The sequence below is a fragment of the Giraffa tippelskirchi genome, chromosome 3 (assembly GCF_054371585.1).
Source record: "Giraffa tippelskirchi isolate mGirTip1 chromosome 3, T2T-mGirTip1v1.2.pri, whole genome shotgun sequence".
Lineage (NCBI taxonomy): Eukaryota > Metazoa > Chordata > Mammalia > Artiodactyla > Giraffidae > Giraffa > Giraffa tippelskirchi.
This window is the reverse complement of record NC_137277.1, coordinates 36941211-36958266: the sequence shown is the minus strand read 5'-3', so window position 1 is coordinate 36958266 and position 17056 is coordinate 36941211. Positions and strand designations below refer to the sequence as shown.

General features: G+C 46.1%; 2 protein-coding genes across 5 annotated transcripts; one reads left to right on the top strand and one right to left on the bottom strand.

Moving 5' to 3' along the window:
* Positions 1–1095: 1095 nt before the first annotated feature.
* C1QBP (complement C1q binding protein) lies at positions 1096–6625 on the top strand. Its single transcript, XM_081579077.1, has 6 exons — positions 1096–1431; positions 2048–2198; positions 4423–4519; positions 5655–5750; positions 5992–6111; positions 6233–6625. Exons 1-6 carry the CDS (start codon positions 1209–1211, stop codon positions 6380–6382), a joined length of 837 nt encoding a protein of 278 aa, XP_081435203.1. The 5' UTR covers positions 1096–1208; the 3' UTR covers positions 6383–6625.
* A 60-nt stretch (positions 6626–6685) lies between these two features.
* On the bottom strand, positions 6686–16998 carry RPAIN (RPA interacting protein). 4 transcript variants are annotated; one of them, XR_014079248.1, is made up of 7 exons: positions 16493–16998; positions 15193–15363; positions 13704–13764; positions 11730–11895; positions 11572–11635; positions 7106–7246; positions 6686–6838 (listed from the first exon to the last, which is right to left on the bottom strand). XR_014079248.1 is itself a non-coding variant. In XM_081579078.1 (7 exons), the coding sequence occupies exons 1-7, from the start codon at positions 16571–16573 to the stop codon at positions 6809–6811; spliced, it is 660 nt and encodes a 219-aa protein (XP_081435204.1). In that variant the 5' UTR covers positions 16574–16998; the 3' UTR covers positions 6686–6808. The 4 variants fall into 4 exon arrangements, 2 of the variants coding, with proteins under 2 accessions (XP_081435204.1, XP_081435205.1); XM_081579078.1 differs by having other exon boundaries at positions 11784–11895; XR_014079249.1 differs by lacking the exon at positions 7106–7246.
* Between the last annotated feature and the right edge of the window lie 58 nt (positions 16999–17056).

Here is a 17056-nt window from a genome sequence, read left to right as displayed (position 1 = left end):
TGCAATCACCATCAGCAGTGATTTTGGAGCCCAAGAAGATAAAATCTGACTGTTTCCATTGTTTCCCATCTATTTCCCATGAAGTGATGGGACCAGATGCCATGATCTTACTTTTCTGAATGTTGAGTTTTAAGGCAAATTTTTCACTCTCCTTTTTCACTTTCATCAAGAGGCTCTTTAGTTCTTCTTCACTTTCTGCCATAAGGGTGGTATCATCTGCATATCTGAGGTTATTGATATTTCTCCCGGCAATCTTGATTCCAGCTTGTGTTTCTTCCAGCCCAGCGTTTCTCATGATGTACTCTGCATATAAGTTAAATAAGCAGGGTGACAATATACAGCCTTGACCTACTCCCCTCCCGATTTGGAACCAGTCTGTTGTTTCAGGTCCGGTTCTAACTGTTGCTTCTTGACCTGCATACAGGTTTCTCAGGAGGCAGGTAAGGTGGTCTGGTATTCCCATCCCTTTCAGAATTTTCCACAGTTTGTTGTGATCCACACAGTCAAAGGCTTTGGTGTAGTCAGCAAAGCAGAAATAGTTTTTCTGGAACTCTCTTGCTTTTTCGATGATCCAGCAGATGTTGGCAATTTGATCTCTGGTTCCTCGGCCTTTTCTAAAGCCAGCTTGAACATCTGGATGTTCACAGTTCACGTACTGTTGAAGCTTGGCTTGGAGAATTTTGAATATTACTTTGCTAGCGTGTGAGATGAGTGCAATTGTGCAGTAGTTTGAACATTCTTTGGGATTGGAATGAAAACGGAGCTTTTCCAGTCCTGTGGCCACTGCTGAGTTTTCCAAATTTGCTGGCATATTGAGTGCAGCACTTTCACAGCATCATCTTTTAGGATTTTAAATAGCTCAACTGGAATTCCATCATCTCCATTAGCTTTGTTCGTAGTGATGCTTCCTAAGGCCCACTGAACTTCGCATTTCAGGATGTCTAGGAATCTTCAGGAACTGAAGAAGTTTAAGAATCAGATTCCAAGCCTCCCTAGGAGGCTACACCGGAGGCCACCAGCAGAGGGCAGGGTCCTGCCCACTGTGCCTTCTGGTCTGCACGGCGGCGGCACGGAAGCACTTCCCGGCTGCGGGGCGGGACTTCCGGCGGCGGTCCTAGATCTAGGAGGCGCAGCGGCAAGGAGTTGTCCTTCTAAGCGAGAGTTGTATTTCGCATCTGCACGTGTTCGCCATTGCCTCCGCTGCCAAAATGTTCCAGCTGCTGCGCTGCGGGCCCCGCGTCCTGGGTACTGCCGTCGCTGGTCTCCGCGCCGCCGCACCCTCCCTGCCGCTGCTGCAACCCGCGTCTCGGCCTTGCGCCCGAACCTTTGGGCTGCTCAGCGTGCGCGCGGGGTCAGTGCAGCTGCCCGGCCTCCTGAGGCCTCGGGGGCCCTGCGCTTGCGGCTGCGGCTGTAGCGGACTGCACACCGAAGGTGAGACTCATGCACGTGGGCCGGGGGCCTGAGGGGCGGGTGCCTAGGTGGGGCCTAGGTCAGGGGCTGGGAGATTGTAGACCACCTGAGTGGACAGTCAGGAGCCGCTCCTGAGGTCCGGAACATTCTCCCACTGATGGGCGACCTGCTAGTTAAACCCATGCGTAATAACATTTCCTGCCTTCCCCCACCCCTGTTTGACTTTGCGGGGAGAGATACTGTAAAGTCCTGGAGGCCGGCTTTACCTCAGTCTCTCGAAAATGAAACTTTGCGAAAGCCCAAGGTCGCGGTTAGAAGTAGCGTGGAGATGTCTCTTGGCAAGTGAAAGAGTAGTGACGATTTTTTTTTTTTTGCTTTATTTTGAAACGTAGTAAGAAGTTCATTATTCAGAATCACGTTCCCAGAATCCAAGCTCAGCTTCCTACTGATAGCTTACATTTTTACAGATGAAGGAATTGAGACTTAATAGATATGAGTTGGGCTAAGTCCACAGAGCCACTATTAATAATAGAAGTATTAGGAAAAAACAGCCCAAGTCCTAGTCTCTGCTTGTAATAACGGGGTCATTTTCCGTTTTAGACTAATTGGCTCTTTCTGTAACTTATTTCCATTCTAGGAGACAAAGCTTTCGTTGACTTCCTCAGCGACGAGATCAAGGAGGAAAAGAAGATACAGAAATATAAGTCTCTCCCCAAAATGTCAGGAGGTTGGGAACTGGAAGTGAATGGGACGGAAGCCAAATTACTGCGGAAAGTTGCTGGAGAAAAGTAAGTACCAGGGGCCTATGGATCCCAGGGGACCACATCCATAACCCTGCAGGACCTGCTGTGAGGTATCCACAACAACCTTTAGTTAAGACAGGTGCTTAACTGACTCCTGGTTTCCCAGAGATGGTAGGATTCATCTGGATAACTTCTTAAGCTCCTCTTCGCTCATTCACTGCACAGTAATGTGTTGTGGCGGTTAATAAGAAGACAGTAAGCTAGTAGCGGGGTTCCCCAGTGGCTTGGCGGTCCAGAACCCACCTGCCAATGCAGGAGGCGTGAGTCTGATCCCTGGGTCATGAAGACCCCCTGGAGAAGGAAATGGCAACCCACTCCAGTATTCTTGACTGGAAAACCCAGTGGACAGAGGAGCCTGGCAGGGTACGGTCCATGGGGTTGCAAAGAGTCAGACATGACTGAATGACTGAACATCACCCCAGTAGCACTGAAGCCAAGCCACTGGGAGTCTCCTGGACCAGTAGAGGCAGCAGTCACTGAGCCCTTACTGGTGAGTGAGGCTATGCCTTGCTCACAGCTAGGCATGCAAATTCAGAGATTCTGGCAGTGCCAACAGAATCAGATTTACTCTGCTGGCTCTACACTCAGGCTCTGGCTGAGGAAAATAAAGCCCCTGTTCTGCTTAACAGTTGAGAAAGCAAGATAATTAATAGGGTGGGGTTGCAGTATAGTTTTTCATTAGAAAAGAGGGAAGCTTTTGACCTGCTTAAGCTGTTTTAAATCCATGATCCACTTTGAAGTTTTGCATGTGCTGTGAAGTAGTGGTCTGGTTGTTTTGCCTAGTGGTGTAGTGTTTTTCCCCCTCATAGGTCGATTGTGTAGTCTGTAACGTGACCCAAACCACTCTCCTAGGGTAAATCATAGGCGATTTGGGACCATTATAATGGGCTGCTGAACATAACTGCATTTCTCTGTCCAGGGGTCAGTTTGGTCCACACTGTCACAGCTTAGATAGATTTGGTGCCTGTACATCAAACCTCTACCTGGCAAGGCACCAGTTATCGTGGCTTCAGAGGGCAGCGTTGTCTGCAACCTACTAGCAGTGCTCGTTCCAAGTGTCACTCAATTTTTGATTCAAATTTTGGAATATATGTCAGGTGAAGATTCTTGCAAGTTAAAATTGTCATTAGGTGGTGTTTGTGGCCTGCTTTGTCATTTATTAACTTCCCACATCTGCTCTGAAGAATAAACCTGTCCAGCAGCATTTTTTTTGCCACACTGCTTGTGGGAATCTTAGTTCCCCAACCAGGGATCAAACCCAGGCCATGGCAGTGAACACATGAAGTCCTAACCACTGGCCCACCAGAGAACTCCCCTATGTGGTATCCTTTGTGAGGCCTCCCCTTCTGGGGCCAGAGCTACTCTCCATCCTCAGCTGATGCCATAGCCCTCCAGTGCTCCTGCTCTTCCTCTCAGGCAGATTTTCTTCTAATGGAGGAAGATTTTTAAAGCAGGCTTCTGGGACTTCATGGTGGTCCAGTGGTTAAGACTCTCCGCTCCCAGTGCAGGGGACCTGGGTTCAATCCCTGGTCAGGGAACTAAACTCCCCCACATAGCAACAAAGGTCACGTGCACCTCGCAACCAAGACCCAGCCCAACCAAGTACATTTTATTTTTTTTAAAGGAGGCTTCTGGGACTTTGTGGTAGTCCAGTGGTTAAGATTCTCTGCTCCCAGTGCAGGGGGCCTGGGTTCAATCCCTCGTCAGGGAACTAAGATCCCGCATGCGGCAACTGAGCGATCCCACACATAGCAATGAAGGTCATGTGCACCTTGCAACCAAGACCCTGTGCAGCCAAGTACATTTATTTTCTTAGAGGAGGCTTCTATCCCATGCCCCCAGCTTCTCAGCTGCTCACCACCACTGGAAGGTTCCCTGGGAAGACAAGGGTGGCAGTGTCAGCTGACTGTGGCCATAAGGTTGACAGAGAGTCCCGGATGGTGGCCTGATGGCAGAAGCAGCCCAAACACAACTGTATTTGACTGAGGAAATAGTGCCTAATTGACTTCCAGCAGCCAACACATAGTAGGCCCACTTCAGACCTGCTGAATCTGACTGTGGGTGGGATGCGGGCAAATCAGATGTAAAGCCGGCTGAGATACATTGTTTCAACAGCATTTTTAACTGTAGCAACCCTCAGTACTTTATACTCAGCTCCTCAGTTAAAAAGACATCTTCTCCATTGTGCTTTCTTTGATTGCCTTTCTAGGATCACTGTCACTTTCAACATTAACAATAGCATCCCACCCGCATTCAGTGGTGAGGAGGAGGAACCCTCTCAAGGGCAGAAGGCTGAGGAGCAGGAGGTAAGTTTCTAACACTGTAACCAGCCTGTACCCACTTAGTTCTGACAGGCTTAGGGAAGGACCATTGGTTTTTGTTTTGTTTAAATTCTAACGCCAGGAGAGAAGGCAAAGGCAGCCATCCTTGGGCCTTTACTTGTAGAGCACCAGAACTGTGTGGCTACTTTTCTTTCCCAGGGGCCAAGTGTTAATGAATTGTTTTCTGTGGGCTTAAGCATTATAGTTTGGCCTGTGTTCACCTAACAGGAAGGAATTTAAACTGTCTTAACCCTTCTCATGATGAGATAAATCATTTGGAGTGTTCCACATGAGGAATACATGTCCTGGGCTGGTAATAAACACCAGCCAGGGGTATCAGAGACTTTGGCAAGGTCTCTCCTTAAGTTGCTGCCCTTCTTGGTTGGACCTGGATGGTGTTTAGTCCTCAAACATAGTAGGAAGCTTTGTGCCTGGCCTAGAAACCAGCCAGCATGAGGGCCACAGGTCCCTAGACTTTCTGGCTGGGTGGGCATGGTATTCTCTCGTGACCCAGCTCAGCTCCCTGGAGTGCTGGCCCAACCCCCATGACCAAGACCACCCCCACCCCGACCCTCCTCCTCCCTGAGGTTGGCTGGCTCACTGTCAAAGGGAGGGCCTCTGGGATTTAGTCAGAGGCACCAGCCTTTGGTCCTGGGCTGAAGGAAGATCTTCAAACAGCTGGAAAGGGGTTTTGGAGCTTTGAGCCAGCTTTGTAGTGTATAGATGTAGAAACTGACCCAGGAAAATTAACCGGCACCCTAGGTGGGGCTAGAGCTGAGTTCCTAATTCTGAACCTTGTATGTTCTTTAAACAATCAGGGTGCTAATAGAAGTGAAAGGCTGTACTAAATTATGATACTCTGCCTCCAAAACACAGTCCATAACTCTAGAAAGGAATGACAGGATGCATTCGGCCCAGTCTCTGAATAAGTGGGATATGTGGCTGTAATACTGTGTTAAAGATCCTAGGTTTCTTATTTGGGAACCTCTTAGCATAGTGTAAGACTTGCAAGTGGCTAAGTGATATTGTAATACCAGTGGCCATCAGACCCCTGAATTGAGACCTTTAGTCCAGACCCCTGCCGACAAACACATTTACTGACTTGTTCTTGTTTCCCTAGCCTGAATTGACATCCACTCCCAATTTCGTGGTTGAAGTTACAAAGGATGGCAGCAGCAAGGCCCTTGTGCTGGACTGTCACTATCCAGAAGATGAGGTATGTAGAGTGGAGAGCTGGCAGCCCTGGGGACAAGGGGGGCCTCCAGGGGGCTTTCCTGGTCCCATCTAGCTGATATTAACATTTTCTGGCTTAGAGCAGCAAAGCTAGGAAGATTAGCGGGAGGTGAGGGAGCAAGGTTAAAATCTGAGTTTTAAGCTGTAAATAATCCCTTTTCTTCGCCTGAGTCTGACTTGTCCTGGAAAACCTTTCAGTTTCCCCAAATACTGTCTCTTTTCAGATTGGACAAGAGGATGACCAGAGTGACATTTTCTCCATCAAGGAAGTGAGTTTTCAGGCCACCGGCGAGTCTGACTGGAAGGACACAAATTACACACTCAACACAGATTCCCTGGATTGGGTGAGTGCTAGATAAGGTGGGGAAAGGCCTACCTAATCCAAGGAGAGACAAAGAAGCATCACAGTAAGTGTCTCAGGAGTCTTTTTTTTTTTTTTAAACTAGTAAATGATTCTCCTTCTAGGGCTTATACGACCACCTAATGGATTTCCTTGCGGACCGAGGGGTGGACAACACTTTTGCTGATGAATTGGTGGAGCTCAGCACAGCCCTGGAGCACCAGGAGTACATTTCTTTCCTCGAAGACCTCAAAGGTTTTGTCAAAAGCCAGTAGAGCAGGCAAGGTGCTGAACACCTTAATTTTATGGTAGGCTTTGGCCAGTGAACAAAACCTAACTCTGAAGCCAGACCAACATGCTTTGAAAATTTTTTTTTTTTTAATCCCAATATCATGGAAAATAATTCACTTTTAACTTATTTCTGTTGTCTCGTATTTACCATTCACTTATCCTCTACAAACCCATTATTTCTGGATTTTTGTATAACATAATGATGGACAATAAAATCTCCAAGGTGATTTGTCTTTTCTATTTTTATACCCTCCCTTTCAACCTGCATTACAAAACATGAAACAGAGGAAAGTCTGAAATGTTTTAATACTAAGTAAGTTATAAATAAAAGGTTTGTATTTACAAGGCCACTTCTCAAGATGGGACTTTCTTCCAACCCAGTAGGTCATGCATCAAGACTGGGACTGACTCTAGAGGATCACAGCCCAAGTATCACAAGCCTGGATTTAAATAGAAAAAAGTTAGTTATTCTAGTCACAAAGATAGTCTCAGCATATGGTTAAAAGTCATTGATAGCAATGACACTTAAGCTTCTCCTTCCACGACCTGGGTGGCCTCTGTCCTTCCCCCCCCCTTCAGGAGATGGTTGGCCTTTTAACTGAAATGACATCACTTTTTTATGCAACTAAGTTCCTCTTTTCTACCAGGGTGGGAATAAAACCAACCGCTGACCCACTCTCAACTGTTGGCTCCCGTGGGAGGCTTACCGGACAGCTCATGAGAAGACTTGACTTCTCCTCTGTCCCCTCAGTGACTGAAAATTCTGGCGTGTGGGGACAATGTGCACTGTGCTCATTCACACTGTCTTCTAAACAGGCGCGAAGCTTTTGCTCGGTCACCTCCGGAGACTAAAAAATAGACAAGTTAAACTACAACCTAATCTTACTAGCCTCAGAGTCAACAGATTGAAAAACTGCACCTCCTCACATGAGTCCACAACTGGCTCCCGGTGATGGCTTGATTCCTTGGACGCTTAGAAATGCTATAACTGTGCTAAGAGGATCTCTCTAAATGTCCATCTAGCCGCCTCTCCAAATGAACCAGTGCTCTTCCGCTCTTGCCATAAAACTAACTGCTGCTCATCATGCCAGGAACACTCAGCTGGGAGTCTGGAACCTCCCTGTGTTTGTGCCTCTACCAGCCAAGTGTATGCTTACCCAGAACCAGCAACGTCCCAGATCTGCTACTGAACTTGCTACTATGAGTGATTTAATTACATACTATGTAAACCAATGAAATAAGAAAACAAAGTTTTGTTTTTGTGATAGTAAATGGAATGTTTAGGAAACAAAAAGATGCTTTTAAAAAAAAGCACTTTTGAATTAGGTAACAGAGTAAAAGGAAGGAAGGGAAGGGAAGTCGCTCAGTCGTGTCCGACTCTTTGCGACCCCATGGACTGTAGCCTACCAGGCTCCTCCGTCCATGGGATTCTTCAGGCAAGAATACTGGAGTGGTTTGCCATTTCCTTCTCCAGGGGATCTTCCCGACCCAGGGATCGAACCCAGGTCTCCCGCATTGGAGGCAGACGCTTTAACCTCGGAGCCACCAGGGAAGTCCTTAACAGAGTAAAAGATGGGGAGAAAAAATCCTAAAGTGTACACAGCTTCTCGATGCGCTTTATAGAAACAACTGGAAACACAACACTTAAAAGAGAATTTTATGAAAAACAACCTCAGCTCTCCAGTCAACAGAGTCTCGCTAAAGGACTGGCAAGTAAACATGTATGTTTGAAACTTACTATAAACTGTGTCACTTGTATAATTCACCACTTTAATCGACTGGCAAACTTTTGGTCAACATCATGTCAGATAAGAGGACTCCTATATTTGAAAATTACTGACACTTAAATTCTGAATGCAGCTTTGTCTCAGATGTGGACAATTTTTATGGCAGATCAGATACAAGAGTTTCCAGTTCTAAACCTGGTTCTTCACAGAGGTAAGTGCCTCACAAATGGCTTGGGGAGAGGGGCAGGGAAGACCCTGATTTATCAGTTCAGTCACTCAGTTGTGTCCGACTCGATGACCCTATGAATCACAGCACACCAGGCCTCCCTGTCCATCACCAACTCCCAGAGTTTACCCAAACTCATGGCCATCGAGTCAGTGATGCCATCCAACCATCTCATCCTCTGTTTTCCCCTTCTCCTCCTGCCCCCAATCCTTCCCAGCATCAGGGTCTTTTCCAATGAGTCAACTCTTCGCATGAGGTGGCCAAAGTACTGGAGTTTCAGCTCCAGCATCAGTCCTTCCAATGAACACCCAGGACTGATCTCCTTTAGGATGAACGGGTTGGATCTCCTTGCAGTCCACGAGACTCTCAAGAGTCTTCAACACCACAGTTCAAAAGCATCAATTCTTCGGTGCTCAGCTTTCTTCACAGTCCAACTCTCACATCCATACATGACCACTGGAAAAACCATAGCCTTGACTAGACAGACCTTTGTTGGCAAAGTAATGTCTCTGCTTTTTAATATGCTGTCTAGGTTGGTCACAGCTTTCCTTCCAAGGAGTAAGCGTCTTTTAAATTCATGGCTGCAATCACCATCAGCACTGATTTTGGAGCCCAAAAAAATAAAGTCTGACACTGTTTCCACTGTTTCCCCATCTGTTTGCCATGAAGCGATGGAACCAGATGCCATGATCTTACTTTTCTGAATGTTGAGCTTTAAGCCAACTTTTTCACTCTCCTCTCACTTTCATCAAGAGGCTCTTTAGTTCTTCAATTTCTGCCATAAGGGTGGTGTCATCTGCATATCTGAGGTTATTGATATTTCTCCCGGCAATCTTGACTGCAGCTTGTGCTTCTTCCAGCCTAGCATTTCTCATGATGTACTCTGCATATGAGTTAAATAAGCAGGGTGACAATAAACAGCCTTGACGTACTCCTTTTCCTATCTGGAACCAGTCTGTTGTTCCATGTCCAGTTCTAACTGTTGCTTCCTGACCTGCATACAGGTTTCTCAAGAGACAGGTCAGATGGTCTGGTATTCCCATCTCTTTCAGAATTTTCCACAGTTTATTGTGTTCCACACAGTCAAAGGCTTCGTTCGGCATAGTCAATAAAGCAGAAATAGATGTTTTTCTGGAACTCTCTTGCTTTTTCGATGATCCAGTGGCTGTTGGCAATTTGATCTCTGGTTCTTCTGCCTTTTCTAAAGCCAGCTTGAACATCTGGAAGTTCACAGTTCACATATTGCTAAAGCTTGGCTTGGAGAATTTTGAGCATTACTTTACTAGCGTATGAGATGAGTGCAACTGTGTGGTAGTTTGAGCATTCTTTGGCATTGCCTTTCTTAGGGATTGAGATGAAAACTGACCTTTTCCAGTCCTGTGACCACTGCTGAGTTTTCCAAATTTGCTGGCATATTGAGTGCAGCACTTTCACAGCATCATCTTTTAGGATTTGAAATAGCTCAACTGGAATTCCATCATCTCCACTAGCTTTGTTCGTAGTGATGCTTTCTAAGGCCCTTGACTTCACATTCCAGGATGTCTGGCTCTAGGTCAGTGATCACACCATCGTGATTATCTGGGTTGTGAAGATCTTTTTTGTACAGTTCTTCTGTGTATTCTTGCTACCTCTTAATATCTTCTGCTTCTGTTAGGTCCATACCATTTCTGTCCTTTATTGAGCCCATCTTTGCATGAAATGTTCCCTTGGTATCTCTAATTTTCTTGAAGAGATCGCTAGTCTTTCCCATTCTGTTGTTTTCCTCTATTTCATTGCATTGATCACGGAGGAAGGCTTTATCTCTCACTATTCTTTGGAACTCTGCATTCAAATGGGAATATCTTTCCTTTTCTCCTTTGCTATTCGCTCCTCTTCTTTTCACAGCTATTGGTAAGGCCTCCTCAGACAGCCATTTTGCTTTTTTGCATTTCTTTTCCATGGGGATGGTCTTGATCCCTGTCTGCTGTACAATGTCACGAACCTCCATCCATAGTTCATCAGGCACTCTATCAGATCTAGTCCCTTAAACCTATTTCTCACTTCCACTGTATAATCATAAGGGATTTGATTTAGGTCATACCTGAATGGTCTAGTGGTTTTCCCTACTTTCTTCAATTTAAGTCTGAATTTGGCAATAAGGAGTTCATGATCTGAGCCACAGTCAGCTCCCGGTCTTGTTTTTGCTGACTGTATAGAGCTCCATCTTTGGCTGCAAAGAATATAATCAATCTGATTTTGGTGTTGACCATCTGGTGATGTCCATGTGTAGAGTCTTCTCTTGTGTTGTTGGAAGAGGGTGTTTGCTATGACCAGTGCGTTCTCTTGGCAAAACTCTATTAGCCTTTGCCCTGCTTCATTCTGTACTCCAAGGCCAAATTTGCCTGTTACTCCAGGTGTTTCTTGACTTCCTACTTTTGCATTCCAGTCCCCTATAATGAAAAGGACATCTTTTTTGGGTGTTAGTTCTAAAAGGTCTTATAGGTCTTCACAGAACCGTTCAACTTCAGCTTCTTCGGCGTTACTGGTTGGGGCATAGGCTTGGATTACCGTGATATTGAATGGTTTGCCTTGGAAACAAACAGAGATCATTCTGTCGTTTTTGAGATTGCATCCAAGTACTGCATTTCGGACTCTTGTTGACCATGATGGCTACTCCATTTCTTCTAAGGGATTCTTGCCCACAGTAGTAGATATAATGGTCATCCGATTTAAATTCACCCATTCCAGTCCATTTTAGTTCCCTGATTCCTAGAATGTCGACATTCACTCTTGCCATCTCCTGTTTGACCACTTCCAATTTGCCTTGATTCATGGACCTAACATTCCAGGTTCCTATGCAATATTGCTCTTTACAGCATTGGACCTTGCTTCTATCACCAGTTACATCCACAACTGGGTATTGTTTTTGCTTTGGCTCCATCCCTTCATTCTTTCTGGAGTTATTTCTCCAGTGATCTCCAGTAGCATATTGGGCACCGACCAACCTGGGGAGTTCTCTTTCACTATCCTATCATTTTGCCTTTTCATACTGTTCATGGGGTTCTCAAGGCAAGAATACTGAAGGGCTTGCCAATTCCATGGTGTCTCATATTGCCACTGTGACCAATTTCAAGCTACCAGTGTGTGAACTAGACGTGAGGCTGGGACAAGCTGTGCACACCACTGGAGTTTAAGAACATGTGGGAAGAGGTAACGCAAGACCTGTGTGAGGAACACTCACATGAGACGGGATGTATAGGCCACACTGACACATGACCAGTCCGCTTGCTATCCTCAGGTTGTACCTAGAAGCAGAAATGGGATCCCAGAGCATTACAGCTGGCAGACCCGTATCCCCCCACCTTCCCAGACCACAGATTTGGGGGAAGTTCCACTCACCTTGGAGTGGGGGGTGGGAACGAACAGTGCTGAAAAGGTTGTGAAAACTCTTACTTTGTACACACGGGACAGATGAGGGGGTTTGCTTCCCACTCAGCGAGCATGACACTGAGACACTTTTCGTCAAACTGCAAGCTCTTCTCGTACTCACTGATGATGGACTGTTCTGCAAGGCAAAGTAGAGCTGGAATGTCATTGTGCATTACCTGGGGCTCCCTGTCCCGAGTGCTATAAGATTCATTTTCAAAGGCTTCATCCACACAAGAGAAAAATGAGGGTAAAACCACACTACAATCACTAGATGTTCACTGCTCTGTCAGGCCTCATCTTACTAGATCCTTCCCCTCCTGTCTGTCCTCTTCCTTTTGAAGTGATGAGGCCACAGGAGTGGAGCTGAAAAAGTGTCAGACAGCTGAAGAAAGCTGACAAAGGCACAAATTTCTGACGCCAGGCCCACCTGGGTAATTCTAAGGTGATCTGTTCGCCGGTGTCCCCAGACTCAGTCTGTGTTGTTCAGAATGTGTGTGTTCATCCACTCAGCAGATATGTAAAAAGGCCTAGTACTTGGGAGGCCTAGGGTAAATACAAAGATGAAAAAGGCTGGTCGCTGCTTTTGATGAGCTCACTGTCTAGACTTCAGAGTAGGGCTCAGTAGACCACAGCCCACAGGCCATATCCTGCCCACCTTCCATTTTTAAAGTAAAGTTGTAATGGAACAGCCATTCTCATTTGGTTAATGAATGGGCTATAACGGTTCTCTCACTACAACAGCAGAACTGAGTAGTAGAAACAGCCTAAACATTTACAATCTGGCTCCTAAGGGAGAGTTTGCCAACCCCAATTCCAGAGGGTTCCTTATGACTGAGTAAGGCAGAACACAGCAAATTCTTATCACTTCAGATTTTTAAATACACCCCAGAAGAAACATTTAGTGAGTCCTTTTCACCACCAAGATAGGTTTTGCCGGTGAGGGTAAAGAGAAAATCAATTAAAAAAAAATTAAAATCAAGGAATCTACAGTTTAACTGGAGTCAATGCAGCAATCATAACAACTAACTCGCATAGCACTTATTATGTGTCAAATGCTATGTTAAGTCCTTTCCATATATATTAATCTTCACTATTAGTCTTATTTTAAAGATGAAGAAACTGAGGCACCAGGAAATTAAGTGTTTTGCCCAGCACCACACAAGTTAAAGTGGTAAAGCTGAGAAATGAATTTTAGCCATCTGGGCCAAGAGTTCATGCTCTTGCATCCTCAAGATAACAGCGATTGTTTATTGAAAGCTTTCTTATATGCCAGGCACTGCTCTAAGTCTTCAACACATGTCATTTAAGCCTACAAATAAACTACAGAGGCAATCTGTTATCTCTGTTTAACAGATGACAAAAACTGAGACTCATCAAGACAGGCCTGTGTGAAATAAATGACTTAGTTATATGAGGTACTAAATTAAGCACTCTGTGGCTTGCTGATGCTACAGGAAGGGGACAGTCACAAGACCCTGGGGAGTCAGTAAAGAACAGATGGGAGAGAAGGTACTGAAGTTAGGTAGCCCAAGATATCTGATCATGCACTGTCCTGTAAAGGGACAAGGTTACTATTAATCTACTAACAGAGAAGTACTGTCAGGTTGAATAGACACAGGACCTGGATTCACAAAATCTATTTTACTTTCCAACTCCACCACGAGCTATGCAGCCTGTAAGGTACCACTGTCTCCTCATACTACCTCATAGGGGCATCATAAGGACAGAACAGTAGAAGGAGGTCTGAGCACAAGGCCTGGCAACTGAAGACTCTTTTGTTACTGGGACAGCCAAGTACAGCCAAGACTTTAGAGTAAGAACAAGAGACCCCTGAACACTCAACTGAAGATGGAAACAAAGGAGTTAAAAACATTCTGTTTAGAAATGAGGTAAGCATTAGAGCAGTTAGAGATACAGGCAGGAAGAACTATTCCTAGAGGTCACCTTGATCAATCAGCTCCTGTTGGATTTCTTCCAGCACAGCCAGGTCCATCGGCTCCTCCAACTGCAAGAGAAAGTGGGGTCATCAGAGGTTTGAAGTTACAATCAACTGACAAGACCCATGTGATTCACACTTGGAGACTGGCTGGAAGAACCCAGATTCAACTGAAGAAACCAACCCAGTCCTTCTGTAGAATGTGCTGACAGTGCAGTAACGTGGCCATGCTGAGAAAACATCCACAAATGATTCACCCAGCCAGTGACAAAACAATGGCACCAAAGTTGGAGGCAGCAGTATAGGGTAGCAGCCAAATATATGGTTCTGCCAAAAAGCTGTGTGACCACTAGAAAGTTTCTAATCACTGTCAGCCTCATTTTGGGCCTCTGTAACGTGGACATAAAACCCACCCAAGAGGGTTACTGTAAACACTAATTGTGATTATGTAACTCGGACACATAGCAGACACCAAATCATGACTGTTTATTACAGAGAGCCTTGATGTTTTCAGAGCAGTTTCCCACATGTTTCTTATACTGTCCTCACAGTACTGACATTATTATCAGTTTTACAAATGTGAAAACTAAAGCTCAAAGAGGCAGAATTAAGAGGCAATAGCAAAACCAGGATCAGAATTCCAGAACTATTGAGACTTCCCTGGTGGTCCAGTGGCTAAGACTCTGTGCTCCCAACACAGGGGGCCCAGGCTCCATCCCTGATCAGGGAACTAAATCCCACATGCTGCACCTAAAAGACCCCACATGCTGCAAGAAAGATTGAAGATCCCGTGTGCTGCAGCTAAGACCCAGCAGAGCCAAAATAATATTGAAAAAAAAAAGAATCCCAGAACTACTGACTTCCAATCCAGTGCTTTTCCTGATACATGGTAAATGGTTTCCTGTCCACACCCATTTCCCAACCCTGGCTGAGATTAGAATCAGAAAGTTCCTGGAGACCTTTTTTAAAAAGAGAGATCACTAGCTCAGGCCTACTGAATCAAAAGTTCCAGGGGTGGAGCCAAGGAGTGAAATTTCTCTCTATGGAGTTTTGTAAGTGATTGTGATGTGAAGAACTGACTCAGTGGAAAAGACCCTGGTGCTGGGAAAGACTGAAGGCAGGAGAAGGGGGAGACAGAGGATGAGATGATTGGATGGCCTCACTGACTCAATGGACATGGGTTTGAGCAAGCTCCAGGAGTTGGGATGGCCAGGGAAGCCTGGCGTGCTGCAGTCCATTGGGGTCGCAAAGAGTCAGACACAACTGAACGACTGAACTGAACTGATGATGCAATGATGCAGCAGGTCGAGAGTCTAGAATTTATGAACCATCAATTGATCTAGAAGAGTCTAATGTTAAAGGTAGAAGAACTTGGGTCAGAGGCCATTAGAGTCCTGATTGGGGGCTGGAGGGTGACTGGGTTTAGAGAAGTTGGGGAGACAGGAAGAGAGAGGACACTGCCATTCTTGGTGCTAAAGGAACATATCCCAGCCTGACCTGAGCCCAGGCCTGTGGCCAGCTCTCCACCGACTGCAAAGCATTCCACTCTTCTTCCATCACCTCTCGCACTAGAAGGGTGTTCTGAGCGCCTCCTGACATACTGCCTCCAGCCTGGCGGTATTTGTTCAGGAGCCTGTCCCGGCTGTTTCTCATTCTCTCCAGGCATCCCTTGGAAAGAGGAGAAAGATGAGAGAGGGAAAAAAAACCTCCTCAGATTAGTTGTTAACACACTAAAGGAAATTTAGAGACATGCAATTTAAACTCTAACCCTAATATTGTTATTTTGGCACTTTCCTCTCCAGTCCTTACCCACATGTCAACGGGTGCAATTACAATGCTTGGGTCACGTATTTCCAGATCAACATACTTCGCAGTCTATCTTCAACGCCAGCTTTCCGAATGGTTGGTGATATTAGCGCAGCATCCACTGTGCTATCAAGACAGTTAGGTTGCTTCCGAATTTTTGCTACTCTAGATATGGCTCTGGTAGTCACCTTCCTATACAGTTACTCCGCTTCAGGCAATCTTTTCCCCAGCAGCCACATGGCAATGCCTGGAGACATTTTTGGTTGTCACAGCTCTAGCTGTAGAGTCCAGGGAAGCTGTTAAACACTGTACAACCCCAGAACTGCCCCCTACTCCACAATGAAGAACTATCTTCTTCAAACTGTGGACAGCCAAGGTTGAGAAATCCTGCTGTCAACAGTCATTTCTAGCATCAGATTATTTTCCTGGGATATATCCACTACTTTAAATTCTGGGAAAGACACGCCACAGTATTTACAGGAACCAGGCTGAGTTCAGGATAGGTCAGTGCTGACTGTAAACTACAATTCTGCTAGACTTAGTAATAGAGGCTCAGAAGAAACCGTTTAGAAGGGAATGAGAAATCATTTCCGGAATAAAAAATACTACCTAATTATTCTATTCCTCTTTGGAATAGACATAACGCCTCTCTAGATTGCGGTGAGTAACAAGGTGCCTCTCTGGTGCCCACCGATCCGACAACAGCGGGTGTAGAGGTGTAGTCACGGCCACATTTCACACTGAAAACACACGAGTCCAAAACGAAGGCTTCCTGGCACCGGGCCGGTCCAGGCTAGTCCCACACCCAGGGGTCCAGAAGCTCCAGGAAGTGGAGCGGTGGCCGAGGTCGGACCTACAAGCAGGAGATCCACCTGCTCCGACTCTTGCTTCAACCGGCGGGGCGGAGGGAAGTTACGGAGGAGAGCGGTTCCCGGGACGGACTAGGGACGTGAGGACAACCTGGCCAAGCCTTCCCAAACCTAACACTCACCTGCCTGAAAGCCTCTTTCCAAGGCGGCGAGCCCATCAGTTTATACAGCGAACGGTGCCGAGACCCCGGCCTCTCTGCCATCTCCTTTTCGCGGGAGTCGTTGCCAGAAAGCCCCGCCCCCAGCGGCGCACACAACCCTTAAAGTTGTAGTTCCTAGGTTCCGACGGCGCCAGGTCCCGGGGAATTCTGGGAAACGTTTTCCTTTCGGCGGGTCCCACACGGAGACGGATTTGGGCAACCCGAGGATGGGGTACTGAAGTAGTGACGTTTGTGAGGTCTATCCAACCTAGATTGAAGGAGGTAAGCCTTGAAGGAAGACTTTTATTTTTTGAGTGAAGTTTTTAGATGTCTAGCTTTATCCAGGTGGAGATGTCCAAAAAGCAATTAGATACGCAGATCTCAGTTTCCACCCACACCCTTCCCACCCCGTACTAGACTTCTCGTGACGCAGAAGCTTCAACTCAGGTTCTGGCCTGTTGACTTTCTCCTCCCTCCCCTTTGGCTCCAGAATAGGCTTGACTGGTGATTGGTTTTCCTTTGGCGATGACGCTATCTGATGGGCTG

Excerpts from the sequence above, each read along its gene's own strand:
- RPAIN (XM_081579078.1), bottom strand. The coding sequence starts at position 16,573 with ATGGCAGAGAGGCCGGGGTCTCGGCACCGTTCGCTGTATAAACTGATG. Across the intron at positions 13,765-15,192 it reads GGCCACAGGCCTGGGCTCAG|TTGGAGGAGCCGATGGACCT; the intron begins GTCAGGCTGGGA and ends TTTCTCTTGCAG. Across the intron at positions 11,896-13,703 it reads ACAGGAGCTGATTGATCAAG|AACAGTCCATCATCAGTGAG; the intron begins GTGACCTCTAGG and ends TTTGCCTTGCAG.
- C1QBP (XM_081579077.1), top strand. The coding sequence starts at position 1,209 with ATGTTCCAGCTGCTGCGCTGCGGGCCCCGCGTCCTGGGTACTGCCGTC. Across the intron at positions 1,432-2,047 it reads TAGCGGACTGCACACCGAAG|GAGACAAAGCTTTCGTTGAC; the intron begins GTGAGACTCATG and ends TTTCCATTCTAG. Across the intron at positions 6,112-6,232 it reads ACACAGATTCCCTGGATTGG|GGCTTATACGACCACCTAAT; the intron begins GTGAGTGCTAGA and ends TTCTCCTTCTAG.